The sequence below is a fragment of the Gadus chalcogrammus genome, chromosome 12 (genome assembly GCF_026213295.1).
Source record: "Gadus chalcogrammus isolate NIFS_2021 chromosome 12, NIFS_Gcha_1.0, whole genome shotgun sequence".
NCBI lineage: Eukaryota > Metazoa > Chordata > Actinopteri > Gadiformes > Gadidae > Gadus > Gadus chalcogrammus.
In genome coordinates this window covers 15,304,622-15,325,567 of record NC_079423.1, presented here as the reverse complement: position 1 = coordinate 15,325,567, position 20,946 = coordinate 15,304,622, and the positions used below count along the sequence as shown (strand labels likewise).

Genomic DNA, 20,946 nt, shown 5'->3' with positions numbered 1-20,946 from the left:
ACAGCAACAGCCATCTCGTCGGGAGCAGTCGGGGTTAGGTGTCATGCCCAGGGACGCCTGGACACTTGGGTCTGCGGTGCCTGGGATCAAACTAGCAACCTCTCGGGGTTGCCGGACGACCTTCTCTGCCGCCTGAGCCACAGCAGAGAGATGTGGGCAAGGGTGGGTGAAAGAACACAAGGAAGACGAGGACCTGTGAGAAGACACGCTGATGATGATGAGGTGGATGATGATGATGACGAAGAGGGTTGGAAAGGAGGATGGAGGGAGATTGAGAGATGGTCAGCCCCACAGTGGGTAATTAAACAAGCCGGGATAGAGAAACAGAGAGAAACAGAGAGAGAGAGAGAGGGGGGGATGGGGATTTACCTTTATTTTTTACGCTGCCCTCGATCATTCCCGCTTTTGTTGGCCGGACAATGGGAAGCAGGAGGGACAGGGATAAAACGGATAGGCCCCCCAACGTCAAGCCACTAACCCGGGAGAGTCAGGAGAGACAGCAGCTCACCTAGCAACAGTAAGGTACCCCACATTCATTCTTCTTGTTTTAACTCAATTTGTGGCAAAACTTGTGTGATGTTTTACAATTTTCCTTGGAGAGGGGTCAGAATTCTCAGATTCCTTAAAATTAACATCTATCGTCTAGAAGTGTGACCTGGGAGAACTTTTACAGATGTAGGATGATAGAAAAGGCTGTGTAAACATATTTTAATATTATAATAATCGTCTTTATACATTGAGGCTTGGTCCGGGTTTCACTACATTATATGTTCTTCCATCATCAAAAAGTATCCGTTCAAAAATTACTTCATGAAGTTAAGTTTGAGGTATTTGACAGCTGTCAGGAAATTCTGTGTTGAGTTGTTGAACTCATCCTAAAGCTAAGTCCAACACTGCAACAATGTGTTGTAGTTTTAAATAAGTGCTGATTTTTTGAAAAGTGCAAACAGCTCATGTGCATGCATGTGCATGCGTGAGTGGCAGAGCAACAATGCTGACCGCTTTTTCTGCTGCTGGGCCTGGGGCCGGGAGTGTGGGGGTCATTGAAGAGACTTAGTCAGTAACAATGGATCTGTGAACTGTGCCATCAGCACTCCCTTTGACAGGAGGCCATGTTGGCCAAACTGTTTTGTTGCCTTTGTTTTGCTACTTTATTATTTTTTCACGTTGACCGGATATATATTTAAATTCGCCGACTGCCAATATTCTACGACCACTAAGCCTGAAGGCTTTGCCATATCCATATTGACACGATTTCGACGTCAACATATAATAATATGATATATTATAAAACCATAATATACACTGAAACATTAACTCCCGAGTTAATAACAGCGCTGTGGATGAGTGCACCCATCTAGGGCATGGCCTTGTGTTCAGTTTGTCTAGATTTAAAGAGAATGGGCCTTATTCACCATCCTAGCGGCCATCTTGGTTCTAAACATGAGCTCCAGCTCACAGCTAGCATTCAGAACCAAGATGGCCGCCGCGTGAAAAAGGCCCACAGAGAAACAATACAAGGAACGTAGAGAAATCCTCCAGGAGCTGAACAGATTCAATTATAAAGATGTATAATAGCACACAAACAAATTACGACTGTTATAACATCTTGGGACAATAAGTAGGCCTACATAAGTCTCAAGGTTCAGGTTTTTTCATCCATCTCTTAAAAGTGTTAATGTGGTCGACATAAACAACTATAGGGTTATGGAAAAGTATTCCGCAGACAAATTTGTATACTGTTGATAGAAATCCTATATAATAATAATAATAATAATAGATCAAATTGATATAGCGCTTTTCCCAGTGCTCAAAGACGCTTCACAATCGCTTCATAAGCTAAATCATGAGCAGAAAAAAAACAAAAGAATGACCTTTGACCTCTCCTCAGTTGTTTTCCAGGAGGTCAGCGCCTGCCGAAGCTTCTCCTCGATGCTCTACACGCTGGCCGGAGGGGGCACGCTCTGCGGGGTGGTTTCCCTGGTGCTCCTCATCGTCTCCACGGTGACCGACTTCTGGATGCAGTACCGGTACTCGGGCAGCTCGGCCAATCAGGGGCTCTGGAGATTCTGCATCAATCACAAATGCCACGCCCACACCATGACAGTGGGTGAGTCGGCGCCGAACGTCTGCGTTGCTGTTGGTCGATCTGTTGGTCGACCGAGCTCCATCAACCGTCTTTAACAAATGGGATGTAGTGGTGGACGGCTTTTGTTTGAGGGGAAGGCCACATGGAACACACACACACAGACACACGGGAAGGATAGTGATGGTTAGGGAACACACACACATACATAGAAAGGATAGTGATAAGGGTACAACACACACACACACACACACACACACAGGAAGGAAGGTGATGAGTGTACAACACACACACGCAAACACACACACACACAGGAATGAAGGTGATAAGTGTACAACACACACACACACACACACACACACACACACACACACACACACACACACACACACACACACACACACAGGAAGGATAGTGAGGGTTAGACAACACACACATACATAGAAGGATAGTGATAAGTGTACAACACACACACACACAAACAGACACACACACACACACACACACACACACACACACGGCAAGGATAGTGAGGGTTAGACAACACACACATACATAGAAAGGATAGTGATAAGGGTACGACACACACACCACACACACACACACACAGGAAGGAAGGTGATAAGTGTACAACACACACACACACACACACACACACACACACACACACACACACACGGGAAGGATAGTGATGGGCTAACAGCACACACACACACACGGGAAGGACAGTGATCAGCGTTGGTAGGTTTCTGTGTCTGACCGATGGTTAAGGCGTGACCTCTGTGCCTCCGCTGCGTCTCAGCCTTCTGGGACGCCACCCGGGCCTTCATGCTGCTGGCCGTGCTGAGCTGCTTCGCCGGCGTGGTCCTGGGCCTCAGCGCCTTCGCTAACGGCACCAAGAGCAGGAGGGTCCGCACAGGGGGCATCGCCCTGATCCTCTCAGGTAACACACACACACACGCACAGACACACACACTCTCCGTCTCACACAAAGACACACACACGAAGACACACACACGGTGTCTCTCTCTCACAAAGAAATACACAGTGTCTTTTTCTCTCACATGCACACACACACACACGGTGTCTCCCATTCTTAGGTATAAAGGTGGAACAAAATAGAGCTCTATTGTTTCTCCAAACCGTTCCAATATATCATTACAATAAGGACTGTGATGGGTTTGAGTGCAAAAGCAAACATTGAAACGTATTAAAAGGGGACAATGCAGCCTATCTTATCGTGAGCGATACGTTTAGCATTGTCCCCAGGCGACATTAAACGCGAAACAAAGGAAAGGCGCGAGGCGGCTGCGTGGTTAACCTATGGCACACTTTCATGCATTGCGTGGGCTGTTTATTGAAGTGTGCGGCTGTTTGTTTCCTGACCCCACAGGGTTCCTGGCACTGCTGGCCCTGGCTATTTACACTGGTGTGACGGTCACGTTCTTCGGCAAGAGGTTCATGGACTGGCGCTTCTCCTGGTCCTACATCACAGGCTGGGTGGCCATCATTCTGTCCTTCGCTGCAGGTGAAACAAATAGATATACGTTTCAGATTGGATACGAGAGTCACGCATGTATAACGTGTTCCATTCTGTTCATTGCAAAACTCTACATTTTCCCAAGAATTCCCTTGAGTGTTGATATTCTTTATAAATTAAGATCCCTCATCTAGGGGAACATTAACAGCTATAGGATGATGCAAAAGGGTACATAGACATATGTATATTACAATACTTTATACTTTGATACAGTAGGTTTCGTTGCATTACGCGTTCTCAATGTGTGAGATTCACCTTATGTTCTTTTCATTGACACAAGAAATGCAACCTCAGACTGTAAGGCCTCCTGGTCCTCCGGACTGATAGATCTCGTGGACGTGATGTTTCTAACCGTTTTTCCGGCTCCGTGTGGACAGGCGCCTTCCAGCTCTGTGCGTACCAGAAGACGGTCGGAGAACCGGCTCCACCCAACATCCAGGACACCTGAATCCTGCTCGGAGCGGCACAACTGTTGAACGAACTAGCTACTACGTCGCAAATAAAGTATCAACGGTCACAGCTTTGAAGGTTTTCTAGAATAGAATAAAGATTAGAAGGATATTGTTGTCGAGTGATTTCCTACATCGAATTGAACCAGAAGGGAAAGTTCTTTGATTGGTTAGCATAATTGTACACACATTGCAATACTTCCCAACAAGAGTGCTGAAAGAACCAGTATAGCGAGTCTGCATTTCCTAGGCTAACCGCTAATCCTTAGTAATCATTAATGTGAACCTGCTTTACAGGAAATAATTAGCATTTCATCAAAGACCATGACATCTCTAATTACAGCGCAGATTATCTCTGGACCTACAATTAGAAATGTATTAAAAACAAAATGCCAATAAACCAATTGGTGACCAATAAAATAGTCACCAATTTCTCAGTAGATTCAGAGGCTAAAGTAATGCAAATTATTTTTAAAATATATGAATTGCAGAAGTTTGAACGAATAACAAACGTTTCCTTCTTTCACGAGAGTAGGAAACGGGTCCCGCATTGTTGCTGCAGTGTCAACACATTTTCCAGTAGAAATTTACATTTTGTGCGAAGTATTCAAATTCTCTAGCCTGGGAACCAGACTGATCCAGCAAGCTTGTGTTTAACAAATTCTCACGTGCATCAAGCAGTCTGGGTCCAGACAGCCTCTGGAGTTTGTGTCAAGATGAGTGAATAGTTCCCCTGGTCATATAAACCAATCGGCCTATTTGAACTGCATGGCCAATTGCTTTTTAGATATTATCAAAGAGTGAGATCCACCTCTTCCTCACACACAAAAAACACACACAAAGCATTATGTAATTCTTCCAACACTTGATTTATTTTAAACAATAACAAAGCCATCTCACAGAGACCACTTTGCATGACATAATGCAAATAAATATATATCTATATATGACCATAGAATTAAAGACAACGAAATCGGTACAAATCATTGGTTAACAACACTTTGAATAGTGCAAAAATCACATACTGCCTCCGTCGTGTAGCTCGTTGCATTGTGTTCTTTGAGGGCAGTGATTCGTGTGTGCTTACCCCATGCCACCTAGTGGGAGGCAGGGTTGATGTTTTGAGAACCGACAGTACTGCGCCATACTTCGTTCGGTCAGGATTAGATTTCAGTACTTTCGTTTTGCACCGGGGGGCGGGGGGGGGAACAACTGATTTAAAAGTCACGCGATGGTGCAGGATCTGAGACGTGTAAAAATGGAGTTACATAAAAGATAAACAAGATAAAGCAGACAAAGTGCTGAGAGCCCCCCCTCCCCCCCCCCCCTTGTGGTTATTCAGCGAGGACAAGGCTCTCATTTAGCGCTCCGTACCCGGGCGAGGGTCAATGTAGCGTGCATTTAGCCCGGAGGGTAGAATCAGACCGCCAGGTCGGTGACAAGAGGTGAGGTGCTAGGAGTGAACCCCCCCCCAAAATCCCTCGTCGACATCAGCACCCACCTCCCCTGAGTGACAAATAATTTAAAAAGAGAAGAAAAAAAAAAAAGAGGAGAAAAACAAACAAAGTCTTTGCAAGGTCGAGAGAAAACAGAAATAAAAGGAAGAAAATAAAAATAAACGCAGGACAAACGGCCACCCTCTCCTGCCCAGGTGGGACGTGTTTTGGGGTCAGGACGGGCGAATCACACGTCTCAATAAAGTGCACAGCTTCTTCACCCTCGCCATTTCTTGTCGAGACAAGCCCAACTTCAATTTAAAACAACGACACGATAGAAAAGACTTTTTTTTTGTTAGATATATACATGCATAATCACTCCTTGCATATTGAAATAGTTTTTTTTGGACCACCACGTTTTTGCTTTTAGTTGAAACCTCCGACCTCACAATAACAGTGTGGTTTTCATAGTTTAGAAATCTAAAAAGGATCTGGTCCCATTTCAGGTGGCTAAAAATGAGATCACAGACGCTCAACACACACATACGGTGCCATCTCTGCAAATACAGTATCGGTGTCATTTTTATAAACATCCCGGTTAAAATGCCCCCTGATGATCCAGGTCTTTCACCAGAACCCTGGAGGCCTGTACGTTCCCTCCCCGTTTCCTAAACCACAACGCTGTCGATACATGGATAAAGTATCAGCGACGAGCCTCAATAAGTCTTAGAACCACAACCGCTGTCCCCGACCAAGTGGTCGTTCGGACGGGTGGTCTACCCAGAGCCCATCAGCAAAGCCAAGTCCAGCTTGCGTGCTTCGGTCTCAGTGGGCTCGTGCATCGGAAGCCCAGGTCAAGAGCGGTGGGGAATTAAACCCACCAAGCATCGATCATTAAATAATTAAATCATTCCCAATGCTGGGTTTGGGGGGGGGGGGATTAACACTGTACTCTAGGATTAAAGACTAACGACGGGGAGAAGACGAGAGGGGGTGCAGGCCTTCTGTAGAGAACCGAGACCCACCTCTGGGCGGATCTGATGCTAGCAGTTTATAAACTTTAAGGTAATCGTCATTTGAGACCCGAGTACCCGATGATTGGCGACCGACTGCACACAAGGCAAATTTGTGTAGCTACCCACTGGGGAGGATGTGGTCGGAGGAAATGCAAAGAGGACACGGGTAAAAGCCATAGAGAGGTCGTCGCCCAGCACCCCATGCAAAGCACGCTCGCACCTGGTGCATCTTTGGTTGCGTGCAGCGCTGGATCGAAAGGGTGCGATCGGTAGAAGAGGAGGGATAACCGACTCCCGACGTAGGAAGAACAGAGGGGAGGAGTCGCCGTTAGAAAACATCTGTGATCAGTCAACGCCGTGGCACGTGTTCCCAGGAGTCATTTGGCTTTGGTACGAAACCACACCGACGCCCACTGCAGCCAGGCAGAGGGTCTGTGTGTGTGTGTGTGTGTGTGTGTGTGCGCGCGCTTGTGCATGTGGGTGTGCATGAGACGCATGTCGGCTTAGCTCCGGAGCGTTGAAGGGGGTCCATTCTCCCAGCCCGGTGTGCTCCATCTCGGGTGGAGGACAAGGTGATGAGGTTTAGCCCTTCGGAGGAGGAGGAGGGGGGGGGGTACCCCAGTGTTTCCACAGCAGGGTGTCAGTGGGAGATTGCACAGGTTAGCCCGCTGTTCCTGCAGGCCGAACCAGCGACCAGAGGGGCAATGTCCGGGGGGACGGACGGACGGGGGGGGACAGTCTGAATGCATCAGAAACAATCCCTCCCATTGGTTACTGCAGGGTAGTGGTCCTCCAAATCACAGCTCAAGTCATTTTCCGGTTCAGCCAATGAGGGCTATGTGTCTTGATACCTAAAGAGCAGCAGAGAGAGGGAGAGAACCAGTTTAGTATTGAAATAACACTGGATGCCACAACCTCGACAGCAGCAGATTTACATTCCGTGACCGAGAGACTGCACCCATTACATCGAACTACGACGTGAAGCTCACAAACAAAACCTTCAACTCCACGAGTAGAAATTAACGTTCGTTTGGAAAAAGAGGAACTGAATGAAACGCTTTGCAGACCCGTTTTGAACACAGCCATCCGACCGCGCGTGTTGACATGTGAACACAGGAGGTGCCTCCGGACCTCGACAGCCCAAGAGACTCCAAAAAGAGGAGGGAGAAAGAGAGCCTTACCCGCTGTTCAGAGAGAACTCTGGGAGAGCCCCCAGTAGATTCAGCTGCTCCTCCAACGCGACGATGCGCAGGCCGATGTAGCCTGACGATAGCAGCAGTAGCATTACCCTGGTAACACACACACGATTCATAGTTATAATCAACAGCCAATTCTCAAAACCCTACTTCCCAGGGCGTTAGCTAAACACAACATTCCAGACAAAGTGGAGAGACTTGCTCGCATGAGATAGGATTCAAGCTAAAAAAGGTTGACCTCATTGCAAATCTTCAAATATGTTCATATCTCTGCCATGTCAAAAGGGGTGGGGCTTGCAATCAGGTGAGGCTGAAGTGAGCGAATGAGAGCAGGCCTGCCGTCATGCAACACTACCCCACGCATCGGTTGGGTTGTCTTGGATCCCTTAGTGAATCGACTTAATTAAAACGAGGCTCAGAAGGAACCAGTCCCTCGTCTTCACCCCCCCCCAGAGACTTTGCCGATAGCGGAGTGAACACAACCGCGTGGAAGAACGGGCGTGGAGAGGCAGGGAGGTACGCAGGGGAGCGGCGGCGGGGGAACTCACAGGATCAGGTAGATGACCAGGAGTGTGTTGAGGGTGCTTGCCTCTCTCTGGTACAGCAGAGACCTAGCTCTCCGCGTCACACTGCACATCCACCACCCGCCTGGAGAGAGAGAGAGAGAGAGACAGAGACAGAGAGAGACAAGGGCACCGGTTACGCACACGTCGGGAGGTTAGGTTCTGGATTCCAACCCCCAGTGTCTGCAGCCTGACTCTTATGTGTCTTTGAGTGAGACACTGAACCCCCCCCCCCCCCCCCCCCCCCCCGGTCTGATTTTCCATAGGCGTCTCAAATTCGCTGCAAGTCGCATTGGAAAGAAGCTTCTGCTGAATGCTAATGGTACCGGTAGTGTACGAATGCAGTTAAAAAAAAATAAAGAAAGCAATTTCCCTGCATTGCGGTGTCTGTAAAAGACAGTAAACATATTCGGTGACTGGGCTCTCACGACCCCCAGAGCGTCTTGGTTAAGCGCACCACTTCCTTTCACAATGGTTCAGAGGTCCCCAGACTTTACAGCTGGCGACCTCATTTCGGTTCGAGAATGTATGCGACCACAATGGTTACATTTTGTGCACACACACACACACACACACACACACACACACACACACACACACACACACACACACACACACACACACACACACACACACACACACACACACACACACACACACACACACACACACACACACACACACACTCCCTCTGAAAAAAATGCATACGCACCAGACAGATAGTTTGTTCGTGGCTAAGGATCATTAGACCTGTTTAAATAAGAAATGCTTCCTATCAAATGTCCATAGCGTCATCATTTAGCAGCGATCAGCCCCAGGGTTCAGAAGCACACTGTGCTGGTTTGTTTTTGTGTTGTTGGCGAGAAGAGGGAGGGAGGGAGGGAGGGTTACCTTCTTCCATGGGCAGCTCGGAGGAGGAGGAGGAGGAGAAGGAGGAGGAGAGGTCTCTGTGCGGTGTGAGCCGACACTTCGGGGAGGGAAGGCTCCCATTAGGCACTGGGTTTGGGAGACAACAGGTTGAGCCATTGTTAGTCATTGATTCACCCATTGAGGAAGCATGAAACACAAGCTGCTGGTCGCTATTAATGCCTGCAGCTCATCGCTCCGCTAAGGTGCACATGACACGAGCTTGAACTTAGATGATGAGGTGCTTATTAACAGAACGCCCCCTCAGCCAATAAAGTCATGAAACAACAAAAACACGAAACACAAGGTTTGAGCGGCGATACGATGTGATCCCCTTTCGCTCGCGGCACGATGACGTTCCGAGTGGTTCAGCTGGAGCTCACCTTTCAGGGTTTCTGTCGGGGAGGGCTCCAGCAGGAGGCCTGGGGGGGCGGCGGAGTCGGGGTGGTCAAAGCTGTCGTCCAGACTCGACTGGCTGGAGTTCTGTCGGGAGGACGGGAGAAGGGCAGCGCATGAGAACACCTGCAAGGGGTTTTGCCTCAGGTTAGTCCGATTCAATAGCTTTGTTGGGAGACATATGGAGGCTAGTGCTCAACTCCCAGACAACCATGAACCGCAATAGCCACGCCGATCTGATAAGATATACCCGTTATGTGATTTGTAGACCGAGGATCAATGTTGTTAGTGTTATCATCTCGTCGAATTACCTTAATTACAGGGCGGCATTTGCTTCAACGCTGCGGACTACGGGTGTATAAACGAATAAGGAAAGCCTGTTCCACGTCACTTAAGCATTTTGCATATATAGGCAGGGCTGCCTTAATATGTAAAGAATGGCACGTGAAGGTTGCTTTGGCACATGGGGTGCAACATGTTGTTACTGAGGCAGTACCAACATCCTGAGCAGGGGAAGGCCACCGAGAGGAGACGGCGTTGGCGGGTGTCTGGCGGTGAGTCAGTGAGGATGTCACCAAGCCCACGGTTTCTCGCGTCAGTGACGTGGTGGAAATCGGTGGGTTTTACTAGGCTAGTGTGTCGTGTGACTTTTAAGCCAAGATCACAAGGGAAGTAGAGGTCTGTGGTACGTTGAAGTATTGGGATCAGCATCTCCCATTAAAGAACGGGGGTGTGGATGGTTACCATGTAGGCTGGTAAATGTTACTTCTGTGCGATTCTACTTTTGTGAAGGCATCACACATTGGTCCACACGGCATAGTTATGAGACCATTGGTTACCAGTAAATGTTTAATTTATAAATGAACACCAACCAGATTTAATAGTATAGTAAAAGTGCAAGAGGCAATGCACAAAAATGTGCACTGCCTCTTGCAGTTAGAGGTTAGCCCTTCATAATTATGAAATGTGAAGTAGAGGATGCTCACCACTAGTTTGGTCTTCTCACTGTTCTCCGCTGAAGACGAGATCAAACTGCTATTGGTGCTGCCCGCCTGTAAACAACAAGACGCATCATAATTAAGTATACTTATTTATACTAGTACCAAGTTCAAAACACGGAGCCTGAAGAGCAATCAAGAAACATAAAAACAGCAAAGAGACTTTATATAGCAGCACACAAATCTTGACAATTGACCAATATTTGGCAAGCAAATCATAATTGATTACAAAAGACTAGTTTGTAGTCCTTTTTCCCCGACATCTTTAAAATACATTATGTTGATGAGCGTTTCGGAGCCGAGTACATCATTCGGACCACAGTTTCGAGGATCAATTTGGGGCATTTCTTGCAGCTCCAACGAACAATCCCAAGGACTCACCTCTAACCGAGGAGAGACCGAGCAGAGCAGCTGGTAGCACGCGTCACGGTTCCTCAGAGACACAAACAGGAACTACGAGGCGAGCGAGAGACATCGGCCGAGGGAGGGAGAGAGAAAGAAAGGGAGAGAAAAACACATGAGCCTCAACAACAAAAAAGTCATAACTTAAACTAGGTCAGAGACGCAGATCAACAGTGGCTGAACAACCACCCTTCCCACGTAAATCAGATAACATCCGCCCTGTTGCACACAAGGCTTTGTGTCAGGTTGGAAAGTGTCAGCATTGGGTCTTAACCGTGTTGTTTGGGGCGTTGAAAGGCGAGCTGGGCACGTACCTTGTCTCCCTCACTGGTGCGGATGGAGAGGGCGTTGGGAACCAGGAGCGCCATGTTCTGCTTCTTCACCTTCTGGATGGAGGACACGGGAATGACCGCCTGTAGCACACAGGGGGGGAGAAGTGTTACCGGCTGCCTCAGGTCAAACAATAACAGTCATGTATCCGGATGAAAGATGAAATTGAAGCTACGTTTAAATCATTTTTTTACATTTTGCATGACTTCAGGAAGAATTGAGCCGACATCAGGAACCAACGACACAAACATGCAGGGAGGGGGCTGTGCTGGAGCTCACCTTGGTGTCTTTGAGCAGGACCGAGGAGTAGAAGCAGGCGTGGGTCTCTGTGATGTACAGTCGTCCGTGGTAGGGCACTTCTTTCTGCCACGCGCAGATGTACGCTGGAGGAGTAGAGCGCACAGATTAGGACGCGAACAAGACGCTTACGTTTAACAAATGAACGAATTGCAGACCAACTGGGGCGTGACTACACATTATCTTTTGCATGACTCAAAAACAATTCTGCGTTTCCTTCCTTGTACCTACCGTGGATCAAGTCTTCTCCCTCGGGAATGTCCGGGAACAGCTTGTGGAATGTCTTGTTGTGCTTGACGAAGCTCTGAACACAGGAGACGGTGCATGTTATAGCGTGTGCTGTGTGTTGTGGCAACGCCACGGTTCAACGGAGGCTTTAGGAGTCATGCGTCAACCACACAAATGCCTTCGTAGCCGTTGGCTTTTTGCCCTTTTTAATGATGATAGAAATGATGTTGGGCAGGTCCCAACATATGAAAACAGGCCAACAGGTGAGGTACATAGACTTACACTTTGAGGTCCGTTGCTGTTGGTTCTCTCAAAGGTTTTGCTATCCAGATCAAACGTCTGTGACCTGCAAGAGAATGAACATGTTGAGCCTGAATAATGGTGGATTTCAGCAGTGGATCACCTTTAACAGTAACTTTCCCCTAAATAACTGGTGGATTTCAGCAGTAGGCGATCACCTTTAAGAGTAACCCCATACTGAAAAACAGAACCAGGAATGACTGTACAAGGAAACAGATATTTTTTAACAAGACTATCAAATTCAATGTATGAACACTAAACAATAGTCGTCGTTGCATCACTCAATGCAAACAAGGAAACGACCTTTACAGCCCAGGACGAATCTCAAACGAGTGTCGACTTGCTCAACGGTAAAGAAGCGAGTCATGGCGGTTCAACGCCTACGCCATCGTCCGCACCGGCGCGATCAAAGCGGTTGGTGGTGCATGGCAGTACCTGACTGGCTGCTGTCTGGTGAGGGGCCTGCGCTCCCTCTGGGGGTCCAACGCGGCATCCTCCAGGCTCAGCGCCTTCATCGACTCCGCCTTCCTCCTGAAGCTGCCATTGCCCAGGCTGCTCTTGCTCCTCTTCACCTTGGTCGGCAGCCCGCCGCCGCCACCACCAACGCCGCCGCCACACTCTGGGTAGTTGCTGGACATGACAGGAGGAGGAGGGGTGGGGGGGGGGGGGGGGGGGGGGGACACGGTCAACATGACTGACAAGACCTTTAAGGCGACTCCTGCACATCACACCGGTGGGAACGCACAGGTATCCCGTGTAGCAGCAAGGGGCCTGATTTGCATTTTTTCTGAAAGCGACACCGCCGGTGCAGATGCACGTAGTCAGTCGGCGAACAAACGAAGCCGGCCGCCGGAATTTGAAGACCGCAAGATACCGCAGCATTGCTCTGGGGGGGGGGAGGACTTTTACTTTCCGTTTGTAATTTAAAATTAACTGCATTCGTTGAATCTAAACTGCATGTGCCGGCGTGGAAACGGATAGGAAGCTAATAGCTAAATACTGCCAGCAATCCTATTATGATGTTTGAGGAAGCTGGCCGACAAATGAACAGTAGGGATTTATATGGTCAGCAATCAGGTGTACTGAATATTTGGCTACAGGTTTGAATTACATTAGGCTAGTACAGTTTACAGTATTGAATCCCAGTGTACACAAAAGGAAGGCATCACAGGTATTAAGGCTTATTGAGGAAACATAACTTACTGTAGCCTTCTGTGAGTGACATGAAATGGAAAATTACAAAGATATCTTAAGATAAGGGCTTTGCCTAATGTTCATAATGTCCTTCATAGGACCACCTTACAATAATTTAAGTAATCCATATGAATATTGCAGCAATGCCAACAACACATTAAGGCTTCTCGTTATAACTTTGTGTAGGTTCTTACAATAAAATGGTTCATCACACCACATTGTGGTAGCTGCGTTTGAAAATGACTCCAAACTGTAGTTATGACAGAAATACTTGCAATGATTTTGAACAAAGTTTAACAATTAAACAACCAATTGCAAGACACAACTCCAAATATTAAAACAGGGATTTTAACAAAAAGGTAGCCAATGCTTGGACATTTGCCAGAAATGAGCCGTGCACTTTATGCAAAAGGCAGCAGTTTGACCACAGGAATTCACAAACACCAAAGCATTACAGGTTAAAAGCTTCAAAGCAATCCGAGGTTCCTTACATTTGTGGCAGCAATCTTTTAGAGGAGCGAAAACTCATATATCTACTAACTGAATCCATTTCCCCTTCCTTAATACAAAGATATGAACCACACAACAAAGAAGTTTGCCTAGGCTTTGATCCCTGGTATCACAGCATGATAGTCCAATCACAGGAACCAAAAAGGTAATCCAACAGATACAAAAGATAGAAGTCCAGGCTTTAGGACAGCGTTGGTCAGGCAAGGGCTCCAACCAGCCTCATTCTGGCAGAGATAAGCAGCTGGACGAGTTCGAGCTAGATCTGGGAGGAAGTGGCTTTGTGTTCACGGTGGTGTGACACTCCGTCGTAGCTGACGTCAGCCCAAGACACTCCCCCAAACAGATTTGCAGGGAAAATGACTGACACACACACACGCACAGACATCGTACCATCATAAAATGGTTAGATAAGAGTCAAGACTGACAACGCAGTTTTCTAAGAGACTTTAGGCATCAAAGCTTTTAGTTAAATACATTTAGCATTTTAGATAAAAATAATCATATCAAAATCTAGTAATAAAGAGTCATAGTTAGGTTAAAGGTATAATGGAAATATACAACATTACTCAATCATCAATATCATGTGAGTCAACTTGTTACCAAACAGTAGTACTGAGTTCCCAACAGGTGTTTTTGTGAAAGATTTGTTGAAATGCCGTCTTTATAAAAAGGGAGTAACTCAATTGTCCTTAATTACTTTGTTCTCGTGTTGCATCTTCTACATTCCTGTTCCAACAGTATGTGCCGTTGACAGGTCATAAGATGAACCACGAAAGTAAGGTTGAGCTGTGTAAAGGTTACAGTAGGAATTTACTGCCACGCAGGAGAAAGGGAAGAAAAACCATTACGTGGCGTCGAGTGAGCCTGGAGCCACAGACATTTCAAAGTAATGTGAGGAAGTTCTCACAACACCGAGGGCTTTTTATCCAGCCGATTTCAACCTCCATCAGCTGCAGACGTCGCCATGTTAACTTAGCTTTGGTACAATTCGGATACTGTAAATATGAGATTTTGATGAGTCAAAAGAAATTCATTGCATCTAGTTATTGGTATGCAGGTGATCCCATCGATCCCATTAATAGTGACCAGTCTCATCATTGCACACCGGCGCCTACCTCGCCTTACAATTCCAAGTCTCCGCCGCACGCACCAATGGAGTACTGAAACAACACTTAAACCCAGATACAAAATTCCCCCCAAAGAACGACTTACAACTGCCCATACCTGTCTAAACTTCCAGGGTTGGAGAGGCACATCCTGCCCTGCCGATTGAGAGTTGTCAGCCCTGGCTTCATATCCACCGACCAGTCGTTGCTCCCTGAAGCGAGCAGTGAACCGTTGATCGCTCAAGTGGTGCAAAGGTCGATTTGATTGCGACGTTGGAAGTACAGAAAACACTGCCCATGACATGCGTCGCGTCATGGACCGTTTTCTAAATTGTTCCAACGCGAGACAAATCTTTTCCTTGTACCCTGTGTGAAGCACTTGTTGAACAATAGCTTGTTGAACAACCGTAAAACATAATAATCCCGCATTCCTTATTACAATGAGAGCTGAGACAGAAATCCCCTATAGAATTGGTAGGCAGTGCTCCTCTTCCCGCTACACTGTTCCCCACCCTAGCCGTGATCCAAATAGGGAAAACCAGTTGATGCTTGTTAGAACAGCATATATAAAGATCCTAAAAGGCCATTAAAACCTCCACCAAAATCCTCCGATCTGCGCAAGCCTGCCCCGCGTGTTAACTCTCCATGTTACCCTACAAATAAGGCTTGTGCAATGTTTGCTAGGGCCAAACACATTGGCCTCCCTTATCTTACTGGCAGTGTTTTTCCTTCCTATTCCCTGAAATGACCCGCACCTGAAAACCCATGCTCTATGCTGTATCGGAAGCCATTGGGAGCAGATAACCTCAAGATAGACCATCAAAGCAATCAATACCAGGACAAACATGAACTGAAGGGGCCATGACATGTATAGCATTCGACACACGCCGGGATGTTTGTGAGAGGCAACAGCTGGAAGTAGTTTTAAAGTCTGAATTCCATTTCATTTGACTCGTAAATAATAATAATAAGGGGAGGTTGAGAAACTAAAAATAGAGCCGTGTGACCGATGGGATGGTTTACAGATACAACTGGGCTTACTGTACCCTTAAATCACTGCCCCTGCTGGGACGTGTCTGGGTGTGGTGTACTACATGAAACACAGTAGGGCTGCCCAGGGGGGAGCTAAGGTCTTGGGCAGCAGCGTCCTTCTCCTCCGTCACCCCCCCGTTCCCCTGCTCTTGCGGAACCAGTCGCTCAGTCATGAATCTTAGACCTCTCTCCCAGCATCAAAGGACTAAGCATAGTGGGCCTGCCAACTTAAAAGGGTGAAAGTCACACTGGTGCATGATGACAAAGACATCACACCGCCACACATGAAGTCCTTGATCTACGGCGCTGGTTGATAATGGTGGAAACATTGTGCAAGAGGACCCTCTAGTGGTGTTCACCATCCGGCCAAAAGAGGAGGATTAACACGTATCCGATGTCTGCGCTTTGAGGTCATGCACTGGAAAATATGCACGCATTAAGATGCAGGACATGTTTTAAGACCAATCTAAAAACGGCCCACTCTGAAGCACAGCATCTAATCCAAACATCCACGCTGAATTCACCAGGGCACGCATCCAGGTGCTGCCAAGACAACTGGCCACATTTTTGGGAATAAAATAAAGCCAATTCTCCCAACAATGAAAAAAACACATTGTCCCGGGCGTGTGCCCGTGTGCACTCAGCTTCAGAAGAGAGGACGGGGCGCCGGGCCAGTCGGCGACATGTAACTTGTGGCAACTTGCCACAAGGGGAACAGAGTGCCAGTGTGTGTCAAAGAGAGAAGTCATGCGATCCATGCGTGCAGAGCCCACCCTCTGCACCTCCTGGCAGCTGACCGGGGCCAGACACAGAGAAGGCCTTTCTTTTCGTCACCGTTTCCAGCGAGGTCCTGCAGGAGGCAGGTTGCGTGCAGGAAGGAACTACTTGATACCAATATGGAGAGAGCAGCCATCCAAATAAAATAAAAAGCCAGGCCACTTGGTAAACAACTACTGTACGCATGGTGCCATGGAGAAGCTTGTAAAAAAAAAAAAAATGCAGTGCGAAGAAAAGGGATGTGAACAAAATAACATTGCCGAGGGTATCATCCAAGTGGACGATTACAACAGCGGGAGGTTTGGCCTTCACCTGAGGTAATCTTGTAGACTTTGCCTTGACCGCTAGTCATCCATTATCAGGCTCATCAAATAAGCATTTCAGTTCAAACGTCAACACATGGCAGTAGAGTGAGATTTTAGCTATACATAACACATAATCAAACATTGTTTACATTCAATTCATAAATGGGGACAAAATAAAAAAATACATGGGCATAATATACCTTTTGTATAGTCTAGCTCACTTCAAACTTCCGGGGCTGTACAGACTGCCTCTATATGAGCCAGCGCCAATGGGACAGGACTGGCTTAACTCAAACACAGAAAAAGACCAAGTGAATAACTGAGAGTACAGTTACCCTTCAATCCAGCAAGGTAGGAGCACAGGTTCAGCATCTATACAAGGACAGTCCTCAGGTTCTGAGGGCGGGCTCGCATGGCAAGACCAGGAACCAGACCCAATGAACGAATTGCGGCGCCATGTGAAATGAGTTGGGTTGTATTTAACGGGCCTGTGCAAGAGGTCAGATGTCAAAGCGCTGCCCGTTAAAATAGACCGTTTCTGCGAGCGCCCTCGGCAGCGGCTTGCGCACGGGGCGCAGAGAAACTCATTTCGCACACCGCCCAACTGGGTCGGCAGTAGTGAAACCGCCCCTGCGTGGTACCACCGTGGAAGCCTGTTTTTGACCTCCATGTTGGACTCGCTCGCATAGAGCTGTAAATTAAACTTGCCGTTTGGTCTCCGAGCAGGATCCCCGAGCCGCAGCTGAGGAGGAGCGGCTTCCAGGAGCCAACTGTCACGCCACACACGCGGCCGCGCCCAGCCATTCACAGACTGGCTCAGATCCACGCTGGCCAAGTCACGGCCTGAAAGGAGGGCTTCCCACAAGACGTGGCGTGCTGCGTTTTGGCATGGATTCTGCCATCTGTGACTACATACTGAAGTGAAAATGCTTTCATATTTTTTTCATCTTTCTATAAAAAGGGTGAAGGGGGGGATTTTACGCTACAAAGAGGGAAAGAATTTGAATAACCAGCTGTGATACGACAACCTCATTTCAAACTTACAAACATGCAGTGCGACCAATATGCTCAATAAGTCGCACAATGTGCAACCTCCGATAAAGCAAAACGTGTGCCTCTACAAAATATTAATTAGTGGCATTTAAACAATAGATTTTCCTGGGTACACCCATGTGTTTTGTTACCCTTTATTTTTTAGGTGAATGTTATATTGCCAATTTCTCAAGCGTTCTGCTTTCACTCACAGAGTGAGACAAATATCTGCCTTTTGTCAACTTTCTCTCCTGCACAGGCGTTATCTACGCCAGAGTCCAAGGTTATGCATCTGGACTTAACATTATTGAAGATTTTGGGAATCATATAACCTATATAAATTAACAAAAATATTAAACTCTCTTAACATTAAGTTTATTAAGATGTCGTTTTGGTCGAAAGAGCAAAATAAGCTAATTGATTTAAATGCTACAATTTAGAAAGAAGTAAAAGCTTTTCATTTTAGAAAATGAACAGCTTTGCCCTCGTTATATTTCGTAATAAACAAGCTCCCTTTATTCTTACTGTAGGGCATTTGTTTACATGATAGGTCAATTTTACTAGCCTCTTTCTAATGCTCAAATGGTTGTTGCTGGTTCTCGATTTTTAAGGTAGGAGCATCGGTCCTCCTGCGTTAAAGGAGCCAATCATTATCAACCTAAACTGTACAGTAGCAAATCGTAAGCCAGCTGCACATTAATGCTAATGCATCACAGCAACCATTTGTGGAGTCAGTGACAGAGAAAAATAATGCCAAAGTCAATGCCACCACACATTTGCCATACCCTGAGGCACCATTGTTTTTTTCTTACAACATGAATGCTTCCGGCCATCATGTATTGCGTCCCTTTATGTGGAAGAAGGAAGTGACAACCCCCCCCACACACGCACACACACACACTCATGTCACCTCCTACACCCCAAGTCATTGGTCATGTTGAAGTAGCTGTGAAACCCAGAGCCATTTGGTCATCATGCTACAAGACCCTGCCACACCCATACATTTTCGTTGTATGCATGTGTCCATTTGAACCCTTTGGCACAATAAGCCCATCATCAGCCCATTAGGCTAACCCACAGTTTGTTATCTTAATTCAGCCATCAATACCTACGCACAATTCTCGTTAGGGGGAGATTCGGGGGTAAAGGGAGGGTTGGCCAATGGACAGTGAAAAGGTTTCTGCCGAGAGGAAGCAGCCAAAATACCCCAATACAAGGGCACAGGACACCTGTGGTTGGTTCCTCTGACCTAAATATAGCCCACATACACCCGAAATACATCGAGTATGCCGTATCAGTTGATTAGCGATGACCAAAAACAGACATGGAGAAACACTGCGTGGTAGCAAGGGCCATGTCTTGTGTGCGCGCGCGAGTGCCAGGAGTAAATCTCCAGTCGACTGCCAGGCTGATCCACCCTGGATCTTCATTGAGCTGGCTGATCCACCACCGTGAAGCCATTATCCGCAATGATGTCAATATGACCCACATACAACCATAAAAAGCTTGCAAAGCAGCGCCAGCACGGTCCAACCAAGGCTGTGATCAAATCATTTGAATATAGTAGTACAGGTACAGGAAAATATCTCTTGTGTTTGAACAGTTTATAGGGCTGTTCATATTTACAGTAATTCAATGTGTAACTACATTATTGGAAATGTTGGTGTTCCGGTTATCAGTTCCATCTTCCTCTTTAATGCATTCATAAAAATAAGTGTACCTGATGGGAGGGGCACCTGAATCTGGACTTCACCACTACAATATCTGTATTTTTTCCCCTCTGACGGCACACGCCATTGAAACGTATAGAAACATTCATTGATGAAGGGGTTTTACGTACACACGACCCATATCATGGATTGGTAGACTTGGTGAGGTGGATGTTTGAGGGGATAACGTTATGTCACATCATGTACCATCCACACCCAGAGGCAAGTGAATCAACGAGTGTGTGGCGGATGATGCTGACGTCACAAGATGGCTGAAGGTTATTTACAAGCCTAAAAGATGTACAAAAACTTGACATGGGCCCATTATCTGAAGCACATATAACAGCTCCAACCTATTAACCATCTGGGACTGCCATTAAAACCAAAATCATACACATAGCACACGAAGAAGCAGTGGACCTCGGGCAGACCATCCATTCAAACCCGTTAACTCTGTCCAAGTATATTTCATTGCCTATATGTGAGGAATATTTAACGAAACGAAAACATTATGTTGGAGTCTTGTTAAACAAAACCTCGAAACTAATATAATATGCCTCAGAAAAATACATAAAGAAGCCTTAAATAAGCCCCTTAAAGTAACACAATGCTAACGGTACTAGCGTCCACACCTTCTGGGGACCAGCGCGGAGGTCCCGGTGGTCGCTGAACTGGTGTGTGTTTAATTACCTTTCTTTCATGAAGTGCTTGATCCTGACGATAGCCTTCTCGTCTATCTTCCTGAGGAAGGTTTTCAAGCGTTCTCTTTTGTTTTCAAGCATTCTTTCCTGGCCCGGCTGTTATCTCGCCTTCTCCACGCCGACTCTTCCAGTGGATTTGTTTGGCTCGGGCTGAGCCTTTTTTTCTCTCTCTCGCCGTGTATGGCTCATAAAGATAATACGCCTAAATCAGCCGAACCCTGCCGACCAATGGAATCGAGCGGATTTGTAGAAAAAAAGTCATGTCAGTCTGTTCAGCCAATGAGAAACGGGCAGCCGACCGCCCATTGCCTTATATGGGGGCCTTGTTATATGCATAGGTGGGGTCATATTTATGTACAAGGGAGGCCTGTGAATGAATTTCAGTCGACATAATTTTGTGCTTAACAACGTGTCAATCAACATTTATAATCCGAGCG

At 46.8% G+C, this 20,946-nt stretch overlaps 2 protein-coding genes across 6 annotated transcripts; one reads left to right on the top strand and one right to left on the bottom strand.

Moving 5' to 3' along the window:
• The first annotated feature begins 1,926 nt into the window (after positions 1–1,926).
• Positions 1,927–4,174, top strand: lim2.2 (lens intrinsic membrane protein 2.2). The gene is made up of 4 exons (XM_056604289.1): positions 1,927–2,110; positions 2,889–3,029; positions 3,480–3,614; positions 4,004–4,174. The coding sequence occupies exons 1-4, from the start codon at positions 1,933–1,935 to the stop codon at positions 4,072–4,074; spliced, it is 525 nt and encodes a 174-aa protein (XP_056460264.1). The 5' UTR covers positions 1,927–1,932; the 3' UTR covers positions 4,075–4,174.
• A 344-nt stretch (positions 4,175–4,518) lies between these two features.
• On the bottom strand, positions 4,519–20,691 carry si:zfos-943e10.1 (GRAM domain-containing protein 2A). 5 transcript variants are annotated; one of them, XM_056603937.1, is made up of 13 exons: positions 20,499–20,691; positions 12,579–12,773; positions 12,126–12,189; positions 11,847–11,919; positions 11,598–11,701; positions 11,303–11,401; positions 10,968–11,039; positions 10,575–10,640; positions 9,576–9,714; positions 9,178–9,282; positions 8,272–8,371; positions 7,709–7,816; positions 4,519–7,378 (listed from the first exon to the last, which is right to left on the bottom strand). In XM_056603937.1, exons 1-13 carry the CDS (start codon positions 20,588–20,590, stop codon positions 7,363–7,365), a joined length of 1,233 nt encoding a protein of 410 aa, XP_056459912.1. In that variant the 5' UTR covers positions 20,591–20,691; the 3' UTR covers positions 4,519–7,362. The 5 variants fall into 5 exon arrangements, with proteins under 5 accessions (XP_056459912.1, XP_056459916.1, XP_056459914.1 ...); XM_056603941.1 differs by having other exon boundaries at positions 9,576–9,675; XM_056603939.1 differs by lacking the exon at positions 20,499–20,691 and adding an exon at positions 15,072–16,655.
• Positions 20,692–20,946: the final 255 nt, after the last annotated feature.